Raw genomic sequence first — 12788 nt, forward strand, 5'->3', positions numbered from 1 at the left:
CCAACCTTCCTTCCGAGGAGTGGCTGGTGGGTTTGAACCGCCAGCCTTCTGGTGAGCAGTCAAGTGCCTTAGCCACTATGCTACCAGAAAAAAGACTCATTAACAATCTGTGATATGCAGATAACACAATCTTGCTTGCTGAAAGTGAAGATGACTCAAAAACTTACTGATGAAAATTAAAAACTACAGCCTTCAGTATGGATTACACCTCAACATAAAGAAAACAAAAATCTTCACAAGTGGACCAATAAGCAACATCACTGTGATGGAGAAAATATTGAAGTTGTCAAGGATTTCATTTTATTCAATCCATAATCAACACCCATGGATGCAGCCGTCAAGAAATGAAATAGCATATCACATAGGGCAAATCTGCTCCAAAAGATATTTTTGAAGCATTAAAAAGCAAAGATGTCATGTTGATGAGTAAGGTGTGCCTGACTCAAGCTATGGTATTTTTTTCTTTTTAACATTTTATTGTGATTTAAATGAAAGTTTATAGAGCAAATTAGTTTTCCATTCAACAATTCATACACATTTAATTTTGTGACATTGATTGCAATCACCACAATGTAACCACACTCTTCCCACTTCCTCTGTGTTTACCATTTCCATTTGTTTGTCTTTCCTTTCCCTTCCTGCCTTCTGAGCTTTATCCCTTGGCAAATACTGACCTTTTAATCTCATATGGTTTTTTGTTCTAAGGTGTAACTCCCTGATGTTATTAAGCCATGGTATTTTCAATTACCTCATATACGTATGAAAGCTGGACAAAGAATAAAGTTGACTGATTAGGAATTGATGCCTTTGAGTTATGGTATTGATGAAGAACGCTGACTTTATCATGGACTGCCAGAAAAATGAACAAATCTGTTTCAGAAGAAGTACAACCAGAGTGCTCCTTGGAAGCGAGAATGACGGGACTTCATTTCACATACTTCGGACATGTTATGAGGAGGGATCACACCTGGAGAAGGACAGCATGCTTGGTAAAGTAGAGGGTCAGCAAAAGACAAGAAGACCGTCAGGGAGATGGACTGTCACAGTGGCTGCAACAAAGGGCTCAAGCATAGACTAGATAATGCAGGACCAGACAGTGTGTCATTTAGACGTAAATAGGATTGCACCAAAGAACAACAACATCCTCACATCGTAGTTCTCTTTTTTAAATAAATTTTTTATTTTGGAATAATGTTAGATTATAGAAAAAGTTACAAAAGTAGTACAAAAAATTCCCATATAATCCTCACTTAATTGTCCCATGAATTGTCCCATGTATGGTAGTTATGTTTGTGTGTCAGCTTGGCTGGGCTTGGTTGAGTGGCTGGGCAGCTGGTGGTAGTTATTCCCCATGATGAGACTGGTAATCAATTCCATGGTGGAATCTACCACAAACAGCTGAGTAGCTGCCTTTGGGATGTGGTCTGCTTCTCGTATATAAGAAACAGCTTTGGGAAAGGTCTCTAGCCTATGGCATGATTGGCCCCTCATGTAGCCATGTCATTGTTCAGCAGCCTGCCATGCTCTGCCAACCTTGGGACTTTCAATGGATTTGAATTAATGGCCTGCTGTATGATTTGGTAATATCAGGATTGTGCCTTGTTACTTGTCAACCTTGGGCTTGTCAGTCTCAGAAGCCAGCAGCTGTCTGAGTGAAGAAAAGCCTCTACCTTCAGTGGGCCAGGAGCTGGAGGCAGAGCTGAAGCCCAAGGCTGAGGGGCTTTCACCCAGCCCCTAGAGCTTGACACTTTGAACTTGGACTGAAAGCCTCTAAATTGTAAGACTAAGCTCCTGTTTGTTTAAGCCATCCCATTTGTGATATATTTCTTGTCAGCGTAGCACTAGGTAACCAGAACACCATGGTAATTGTATTACCATGGCACATTTGTCCAAACTAATAAACTGATATTGGTACAGTAGTATTAACTCAACTCTAGACTTACTTGGATTTTACTGTATTTTCCCTCGACTAATGTTCTCTAGAATCCAGTGCAAGGCACTACACTGCATTTAATTCTCAGGCCTCTATAGGAGATAACATAATTTTGAATGAAATAATCCATATGGAGTCCTTAGCAAAGTATCCAAGATACAGCAAGCACTTATTAAATGCTATGTGTTAATAAACTAAGGTCCCTGGGTAGTATAAATGGTTTGCACTGGACTAACCTAAAGATTGGCAGTTCCAACTTGCCTAGTGGTACCATGTAAGAAAGGCCTGGCAATATGCTTCTGTAAAGATAACAGCCAAGAAACCTTATGTTCTATTATGTAACACACAGGACTGCCATGAGTTGGAATTGACTCAATGGCAATGGGTTTAGTTTTTGGTTATTATTAAACTGTTATGATGATGATTGTGGTAATGATGACTGACTTAACATTTTTTACATTCTGCAGAAAACCTTCTTGGATCTTAAGGTACCACAGATCTGGGAAGACATAATCTAAGCAATCATTTCAGTAATTAGTCATAGGTTTTTTTGATAAATATCTCATGGAAGAGAAAAAGAGCAAAAAAGGGGGATAATGCTAAAAGACAATTTTGTAAATTAGAAAAGTCAGAGAAATAAGCAACCAGAAAATACGTTGTGTCAGAACAATGCATTGTCCAAGGGAAACAAAAGTGTCAAGTTATTGGGTTCTTCATAGTTGTAAATGCTACAGAGAACCTAGGGAGAATTCCTTCATTCATGTACTCACCCATTAGGCCTTTGTTGAACATGTAGTTTTCACTAGATATACTATGGTGAAATTGTAAACAAGATTAAGAATATACTGTGTGGCCTCAGGAGTTTACCTTCTAGTAGAGAGCTTGACCTGTTTACAAGTTATCCAGTAAAATCACATTGGTGCTATGCCAGCAATATAACAGGAGCACAGGTGGGAAGGGAATGGTCAGTTCTACCTTGGAGGGAGAAATCTAGGAAAGACTATGTAGAAAAGCCTCAAGACTGAAGCATACCCCAAGTGGGCAGGTTTGGGAGTGAGCATTTCAGTGAGGAAACCATGGAGGAGAAAAACCACATGGTGGCTTTAGTAAATTGCAAGACATAGGGGAAAGTGTGTCGAGGCAGGCATGGACCAGAACAGAGAGGGCTTGGGTAGATGGTCAGATGTTTAGAATGTGTGCTGTAGAGAGGAGGGTGCCACTGATGAGCTTTAAGGAAAGGAGTAATAAATCACTTATGTCTTTAAGAGAGATCCCTCACTGATATGGTAGATGGATTTAGTTAGAATAGTTAGAAAACTATTGCAATAGTGCTTAGGTAGCAGCAGTGAAAACAGGGAAGAAACTGGTTCCAATGATATCATGACAATAGAATAGGAATTATTCACGGGTTGGCTGTGGGAGGTGAGGGAGAGGGAGATGATCTGGATGGCTCCTAGCTTGCTGACTCAAAATTTTGAGAAGCTCTCTGGGGAGAAAGATGATGATTTTCTTAGTTTGAGAAACTATTTCTAACATTACCTTTATTGTCAAACGAAGTTCTGTTGCAGGGCACAGGGCACTGGGCCATTGGCCATGACCTCTGAAGAAAGCCCTGGAGATGTATCAGAAGTGCATCAACGTAAACAGTTTTGTCACTGGCCCTGTAAATGCCCTCATCAGAAGCCCAGGTGCCCTCCTGGAGTGAGCTTGGTGAGGGATGGCTGTGGATGCTGCAAAATCTGTGCCAAGCAACCAGGGGATATCTGCAATGAAGCTGACCTCTGTGACCCGCACAAAGGATTGTATTGTGACTATTCAGCAGACAGGCCTCGGTACGAGACTGGAGTTTGTGCATGTAAGTATCTTCTGGACGTGTGGGTAAAGGTTAAGTCTAGACACACACACACACAAAACAAATTTCTGCAATTAATTTGGAATGATCGGATAAGTTTGGCCAAATATGAGGTGGGTTTATATTGTTCATGTGACAATGGGATTGCCTCTATACTGTTGGGGACCATGTGAAATTAGCAGATGTTAATACTGCCAAAAGCAATCTGAATTTAGCCCTTTAACTAAGAACTAATTTTGCTTAAAACATAAGGATGCTTATCTAGTATTCAGACATACTACTTTAATCTCAGTCTTCCCAACTAACCATTGAGTTACTGTACTTTTTGCTGTAGCCAATTTGTGAGAAAGGAGGTAGAGTCATCTCAAATCAGAAACTGACCCTCAGCTGTAGGAGTCTAAGCTCTGGAGACTAATTCAGACCATGTACGCTTACAATACATGGGCAATAATTTGCGATGGCATCTTAGTTAAGATAGAAAAATAGAATTGCTAAGAGAAAAGAAATACTCATGTAGCAGGTAGCGTAGTCATTCTGTAGAAAGTCTAAGTTGACTTGTGAGCATGGAATGAGAGCACATCTTTGAAGTCTGACTGAATGTGTAGGGCTGTTCAAGTTATAATAGCCTGATAACCGTCAGCACTTTATTAAGTTAAGAATATAGGCTTTGGGTTCAAATTCTGATTGTTTTAACTGCTAATTTAGTGACCTTGATCAAGTTACTTAACCTCTCTGTGACTCAGTTATATAATATGTATTCTTTTAGCATTGCTATTTGACTGCTAACCAAAAGGCTGGCAGTTCAAACCCACCAGTCACTCCTCGGAAGGAGGGTTGGGCAATCTACTTCCATAGTGATACCGCCTTGGAAACCCAAGAAGGGGTCACTATGAGTCGGGTTCAAATTGACGGCAGTGTGTTTGGTTTTTTTTTTTTTTGCTTTAGGGGGATCAAGGAGCCCTGCTGGTGCAGTTGTTAAGTGCTCAGCTGCTAACCATAAGGCTGGCGATTCAAACTCACCAGTCGCTCAGTGGAAGAAAGATATGGCAGTCTACTTGCATAAAGATTAACAGCCTTGGAAATCTTATGGGGAAGTTCTACACTGTCCTGTAGGGTTGCTATGAGTCAGAATTGACTTGCTGGCAATGGATTTAGTTTGGGTTTTAGGAGGATCAAATGAGATAATGATATAAAACCTAAAACACGTAGCACATTATCTGGTATATGGGAGGTTCTCAAAAATGTTAGTTGTATTTATGGGAGCTCTGGTAGCGTAGTGCCTAAGGCACTTCACTGCTAAGCAGAAGGCTGGTGGTTCAAACCCACCAGCCACTCCTCAGAAGGAAGGTTGGGCAATCTACTTCCGTGGTGATATCGCCTCAGAAACAAGGAAGGGTCACTATGAGTTGGGTCCGACTCCACGGCACATAACAACATGAGGAAGCCATGATCTATCAAGGATTCTGGCATTCAAGACACCCTTTCTCCCAAACAGTGCCAGGCAAGTTACTTCATTAACTTAAACAGGTATTGAACGTCCATTACTGTGTCTAGGTGCTTGAGATATAAGAGGAAAAAAAGGAGATACAGGCCCTGCCCTCACAGAGTTAAATATAGGCCCTGCCCACAGTGTTAAATATAGGCCCTGCCCTCACAGTGTTAAAGTTGATTATGTAAGACAGATCTTTCCATAAGTAATTTCACATACAATATTTTAACAGAATATAGAGGCTGGAAATAATCTATAACTGGGATCACAGAAACCTCAGGGCCAAATTTGGGCCATAGCCTACTTTTATAAAGAATGTTTTATTGGCATACAGCCACACTCATTCATTTGCATACAGCCTATAGATGTTGTACTATGACCACATCCAGTAGTTGAGACGGAGACAGCGTAGACTGCAAAGGCTGAGACCTGGCTCACACAGTTTGCTCATCCTTGATCTGGAACAACGCTTTTTCAGATGTTTGGTCTCAGGACCCATTTAGAGTACTAGAAATTCTTAAAGACCCCAAGAGCTTTTCCTTATGTGGATTGTATCTATTAATAGTCAATGGATTATAAATTTAAAATGTTTATTAACTCATTTAAAAATAACAATAAACCCAGTGCATATTAACAGAAATAACACTTTAATGGAAAACTCACATATCCCCCCAAAAGAGAAGTTTAGTGAAAAGATTGGTATTGATTCACATTTTTGCAAACCTCTCCAAAGTTTAGCTTAATAGAAGACAGCTAGATTTTCATCTCTGATTCTGCTTTCAATCTGTTGTGATGTTGTTTTGGTTGAAATATATGAAGAAAATATGGCCTCCCTCAGATATATAATTGAAAAAGGAAGGAGTATTTGAATAAGCTTTCCAGATAATTTTGAATATTCTAATTTAATATTATACTAAAGCCTGATAAGTGATAGCTTCTCAAAAGTTAGTTGCAATGTGGAATTTGAAACCTCATCACTGAATTCTTTGAATGCACTGACATTAAAATCCATTGGTCTGTCCCTCACCTGCTTGGATTGGGCTTTTATGCTGCATAATTTTGTAATTCCATGCATTGGAAATTTGGAAAATATTGGTTTACTAAGTTACATTGATCTTCCAAATGTTGACACACTTAATTATGTACTATTAAAAAATCACATTAATACAGTCACCAATCTCATCAGAAAAGTCTACATATTAGGAAGCTGTCAGGACCTCAGTGGTAGATTCAAGTCTTCTAAAATTCAATTTTTGCTTGAAAGCTCGAATTCTATCCTTGGCAACAAATACTGTCACTTTTTCTCCCCCACAAAATGACAAGCTTTCCAAGAAAATGTCTGTAAAATGTCTGAATCTGAATTTCTTCAAGTAAAATTCCACTAAAAATTAGCTAGTTCAGCTTGCACCCTGAACAATAGCACAAGTGTTTTTCCTTAGGACAACTGTTGTACTTTGCCATACAGAAATGCTCTTTGAATACTTGCCATTTTGTCACACAAAATACAAAAAAGGTGTGTGCAGTCAATGATTGAGATATAATAAAACTGCATCAAGGACATTCTTCATCAAAACTGACTTTTTTTTTAAAAAAATGATTTTGACTAGCTATGAAGAATATAATGACTACCTGTACAATATGAAACCACTACCTTGATTCATGCTAAGGCATTGCAGGGTGTGGTGATTGTTTTTATGTCAACTTGGCTAGGCCTGGTTGAGTGGCTGGGCAGCTGAATGTAGTATTCCCCATGATGAGACTGGCAATCAACTCCATGGTGGAACCTACTGTGAGCAGCTGAGTAGCTGCCTTAGGGATGTCGTCTGCTTCCTGTTTATAAGAAACAGCTTTGGGAATGATCTCTAGCCTAAGGCACGCTTGAACCCTGCATGATGCTGTGTTGTTGTTCAGCAGCCTACCATGCTCTGCTAACTTTGGGACTTTCAAGAGACTTGAATTAATGGCCTCCCATGTGGTTTGGTGACATCAGGATTGTGCCTTTATACTTGTCAACCTTGGGCTTGTCAGCCTCAGCATCCAGCAGCTGAGTGAAGAAAAGCCTCCAGCTTCAGTGGGCTGGGAGCAGGAGGCAGAGCTAAAGCCCAAGGTTGGGATTTTCACCCAGGCCCTAGAGCCTGGCACTATGAACTCAGACTTCTAGCCTCCTGAACTGTAAGAGAATAAACTCCTGTTTGTTCGAGCCATCCCATTTGTGGTATATTCTTGTCAGAGTGGTACTATGTAACCAGAACACAGGGCATAGCAGTTTTTAATGTTAACATGGTGAAAAAGGCAATCACATCCCAGTATTTTGAAAAGTTTTTCTTTGTAGACTCTCTAAAAGGATTTTAAGTACCTCCAAGAGGACCATAGACCACATTTTCAGAAATCCTGACCAGAAGGTCAAGCACACCCCTCAGAGGAAGTGAAAAATAAATTTTCTCTAATTCACTTAAAAAAAAATAGATACCTTGTAGTACTATAGTTTAATAAACTATGGTTTCTTCAGTCATTTCCTCCTCTTGATTTCCTGAGAGTATATTCTAGCTTATTAGTGAACTTCTGGGGAAACCTCAGGTCTCACCAGTTATCAATCCATCTCTCAGATTTACAATCACTGTTGCATTGCTATACTCATGCTGATTTTTAATTCCCTTTACTCCAGAACAGAGTCTTTTCTTGGTTTAAATTCTGAAAGTGATCTCTGTTTAAGATTTATAGCCTGAAATATACTGAAAAATGCCTCGTTTTTACATTTCTATTATTCTGGGGAGCTCTGGTAGCATAGTGGCTAAGGCACTTGACTGCTAACCAGAAGGCTGGCGGTTCAAATCCACCAGCCACTCCTCGGAAGGAAGATGGGGCAATCTACTTCCGTAGTGATACTGCCTCAGAAACCCAAGGAGGGGTCGCTACGAGTCGGGTAGGACTTGACGACACATAACAACAACAACATAGGTATTCTGTAGATTCGAGGCTTCAAATAGAGCCTAGGAAATCAAGCACTGTACCTCATAATACACAACAGGATACTACCTTGCTCGCTGAAAGTGAAAAGGACTTGAAGCATTTACTGATGAAGATCAAAGAATACAACTTTCAGTATGGATTATACCTCAACATAAAAGGAGGTACTTAAAATCCTTTTAGAGAGTCCACAAAGAAAAACCTTTCAAAATACTGGGATGTGATTGCTTTTTTCATTATGTTAACATTAAAAACTGCTTGGTAAAGCAGAGGGTCAGTGAAAAAAGAAAAAAAAGACCCTCAATGAGATGGATTGACACAGTGGCTGTAATAATGTTCTCAAACATAGCAAAAATTGTGAGGCTGTGCAGGACCAGGTAGTGTTTCTTTCTGTGGAACACAGGGGCACTACGTGCTGGAACTGACTCAATGGTACCTAACAACAAACACTTCATAAAGGAGACAGCTATTGCCTCTGTGATCTACAAGAAGAGATCTAGACTAACACAAAATACGGTTGTTTTAGCAATTTAGCTTTTTTCTCTTTTCAGATCTTGTAGCTGTTGGATGTGAGCTCAACAAGGTACATTATCACAATGGCCAAGTATTTCAGCCCAGTCCCTTGTTCAGCTGCCTCTGTGTGAGTGGGGTAATTGGATGCACACCTCTGTTCATACCAAAGCTGGCTCACAAACACTGCTCTGGGGCTAAAGGTGAAAAGAAGGCTGGTCAATTAAATTGTCATCTTGGACCATTACAAGAGGAGCTCTCAACAAGCTATAAAACTATGTCAGGTACTTGAAGGAGTAGTCATGTTTTCATATAAGGCTTTTAGTGGTTTTCTTTCATGTTCCTTTCATATTATATATAGTTAGTACTTACTGACTGATGGGAAGTGAGATTTAGTTTAAGTATGCTATCTTAGTCTTTGCCTCAATTAAGTATATTTTAAGTATCTGAATTGGAAAGTTCTTGATATTTTAGATTTTTCTGGTACAATATTCCAGTTTTGAAAAGTTCTAGTAGGACAGGAAATTTCTGAATTTCAATACCTCTGCTTATTCCCAATCAACCTCTTCTCAGGAAAACTGGCTATTATTTACTTGTACTTTGAATCAATTTTATTTGTATTGTTACATTATAGGTAAATGCTTGACCCACACAATTCCCTAAATATTCAAAGGTAACTTTTCCATATATAAACAGAAATTGAAGGTTACAGATTAATAGTTATTTGAGGAATGCCACTTACATTGTTTCTAAAAATAGAAAACTTACTGATATAAAATTATCATTTCATTCACTCTGAAAATGAAGCTCAGCAATCACTAATCTGTGTCTCTCCACATAATCACACATACACACACAAATACATTTTTAGAGTAGGTCTCCCAGGTGTATGTGTGTAGTTTGAGAAATGAAGTGAGATTATTATTCATCCTTAACACCTGGGTGTGTACAGTTAGCTTAAATATATTCATCAGCTTTGAAATCAGGTCTGCTCTAAATTGGCAGCGTATTTAAATGTCAGAGTATTTTTGGGACAGAAGCTTCAAAAATGCCAGCAAATTAAGCACAAATGAGGAAGGAATCAAAAGGGTAATGCTGATGTCTGGTTCTGACTCCCATCTCTGTTTCTTCATCCAGAAACCATGAATGGCTTTTTCCTGAAGTTTAGAACTTAATGAATCAAAGGTGCCATGGAAATACAAAATATATGTATATGCTAAAAATACCCTAAGTTCACTTATTGAAAATTTAATAAAGGCAATTATACTCAGAGAAATGAGTTTTAGATAATTGTTGTTGTTATGTGCCATCGAGTCGGACCCAACTCATAGTGACCCCTCCGTGGGTTTCCGAGGCAGTATCACTATGGAAGTAGATTGCCCTATCTTCCTTCTGAGGAGTGGCTGGTGGGTTTGAACCGCCAGCCTTCTGGTTAGCAGTCAAGTGTCTTAGGCACTATGCTGCCAGAGCTCCTTTAGATAATATACCTGTGAAAAAAAAAGATCCTCACAGACTATGTCAGTTAACTTGGAAAAATTTACTAAGGTGTGGTGAATTTGTATTTAATGTACTTATTCAGCTAATATGACACTGTTAACGCGCTAACTGAGAGCTCTGATGGCATAGTACCTAACGCATTTGACTGCTAACTAGAAGGCTGGTGGTTCAAACCCACCAGCCACTTCTTGGAAGGACGATGGGGCAATCTACTTCCATAGAGATACTGCCTCGGAAACCCAAGGAGGGGTCACTATGAGTCAGATCCGACTTGACAGCCATGAGTAATGCTCTAAAATCTCTCAAATTTTAAGCCAAATCATTCTTTTACCAAAGTGTACAGGAACAATTGTTTTTCTGCATTGGATCTAAGTGACTCAATGTAAGTTTCTCCTTAGAACCCATGCACAAGCTTCCCTGGTGAGAGTCTACCTTAGAGCAGCAGTTTTTCACAAGACCTTGGATCAAGTTCAAGTTGGTCTCATTTGTAGAATTAGAGCAGTTTCAGTGGATTCACCTGGAGCCTGGTTTGAGGGAGGCATCAGATGGTCATTCATAGTCGTTAGTGCTTTGGTATAAAAAGTAAGAAAATCTTCCAAAGTGCTCTCAGTATTTGAGATATTTAGTAAGATATTTAGGTCTAGCTATGTTTCAAAGGAAGTATACATCAGTTTCTCTAACATCTCTCCTCTGCTGAAATGTGGGTATTTATGGGGCCAAGCAGGAGTTTGGCTTTTAAAATTAACCACAAGTACAAAAACACACACTTTATATGTTTGAGACAGTAGTTTATATGTTAGCTAACTGCACATGATCTATGGGTGGAATCCACTTTTTGCTGGTAGTTTGAAGCACGCAATGACATAATGCCCCATGCTTTCTTAAAGCTCACAAAACACTAAGCTTTTACTTTCTTAAAATCTCTAATTTTCTTGCTTTTTAATGAATGTTATACAAATCCCCAAATTGCAATTCTTGGCTTAACTTTAAGTGGGGTTACTCATACTGCTAAAATCTAACCTACCTTTATTTTTGCAGATGCCTGTCAGGCTTTTAACATGCTTCCTGCATTGAGGTCTTTAAACTGCTGTCTACCTTCAAGGTATCTTCATGTTTCTGCTTCCTCTCCTTCAGTTCTGTGTGTAATTTCAAGATCTTACTACTGTAAAACTGAAAGTAGTGTCATTTTATTCAAAGATAATGCAAAATTCAAAATGACTAATACTTCTTTTCAAGAAGGCATTTTTCATTTTGGGAGGTCTTTTCAGAGTATAAAGTGAAGATTTTGAAATAATGTATCCAAAGTTTTACTATGTTCAACTGCAGACCTAAATCACAAACTTATTCCCAAGGCATCGATTTTACCATGCACAGTAACCTTAGGAAATGCTGTGAAACAGTAAAACAATATGCAGGTTACATATAATGAACTATGGGCCTGAGTCATTCATGAGTAGCACAAGGAGCTCCCAAAGGTTTTATATAGAAATGGATTACGCCCTCTTTATGTTCTTATTGTTTACCCCTGTACCTCCTCTGTTTTTCCTAAGCAGCAGGCAGTGGAGGGGCTCTGGTTATCTACTCACCTATCTACTCCACTACCTCTCCACAGATCCAACCACCCATTCATCCCCATCTCTTTCCATAACTGCTATGAAACAGCCAACAGAAGGAATAGTGTGGGCCTGATACTAGAGGGAATGTGACAATTAAGCTGAATGAATGAAGCAGATTACACAATTACAGTGACTTAGTATATAATTTATTCAGATAGTTTAACCCAGTGTAATTTTACTTCATTCTTTAGATAATTTTTTAAAAGACTAGATTAAAACAAGTGAAGGAAACATAACTAGTCTCAATGAGATGATAGTCTATTTCCCAAATATAATTTTCATTTTCATCATGACAGATTTTAACACATGAAATTTAACACTAAGACCATATCATTCTAATTAATATCTTGCATTCCCTACTAACATCTATTTCAATGTTCGCTGGAAATAATATCAAGAGTGAGGTGAGGATCAGAAAAAAGGCAGATATTAACAGATACTAATCAGAGCATACTCAGAAGGAAGATGGGGCAATCTACTTCCATAGTGATACTGCCTCGGAAACCCAAGGAGGGGTCCCTATGAGTCGAGTCCGACTCGACGGCACATAACAACAACAACACAACAATCAGAGCATAAGCTTAGGTTTAGTACTCAGAGGATGGGCTAAGTGTAAAGAAGCAAATGGGTTAATCTATTCAGTTTTTAAAATATAAAGTATTTTTATTTCTTAAGAAAATGGACTGTGAAAATTGGTTGAAAGTTGATTTGGAGAGGAGAAAAAAGGGAGTTAGAATGATGACTAAGACCACAATCTTAGTCTGAGTTATGTAATGTAAAAATATACGACTGTTAACTATTACTTTAAAAATGATTAAAAATTACCTATTGAGAAAGACAGAGAGAGTTACATGGGCAGTACAAACAACAAATATGAACCCCTTTGTAAATACAATACTGAGTTGTTAATGAAAGCAAATATGG

The 12788-nt window shown here is 38.8% G+C and overlaps 1 protein-coding gene across 1 annotated transcript in view; it reads left to right on the forward strand.

Moving 5' to 3' along the window:
• Window positions 1-1562: 1562 nt before the first annotated feature.
• Window positions 1563-12788, forward strand: part of CCN6 (cellular communication network factor 6) — a gene marked incomplete at its 5' end in the record, with an annotated part of 13075 nt that continues 1849 nt past the window's right edge. The window contains 4 exons of the mRNA XM_007951564.2: window positions 1563-1601; window positions 3491-3788; window positions 8793-9035; window positions 10585-10595. Coding sequence (XP_007949755.2) covers window positions 1563-1601; window positions 3491-3788; window positions 8793-9035; window positions 10585-10595 — 591 coding nt within the window. The remainder of the gene's footprint in view (window positions 1602-3490; window positions 3789-8792; window positions 9036-10584; window positions 10596-12788) is intronic.

Source organism: Orycteropus afer, unplaced genomic scaffold, assembly GCF_000298275.1.
Source record: "Orycteropus afer afer isolate SDZICR_OR568_19922 unplaced genomic scaffold, OryAfe1.0 scaffold00299, whole genome shotgun sequence".
In the NCBI taxonomy this organism is placed as follows: domain Eukaryota; kingdom Metazoa; phylum Chordata; class Mammalia; order Tubulidentata; family Orycteropodidae; genus Orycteropus; species Orycteropus afer.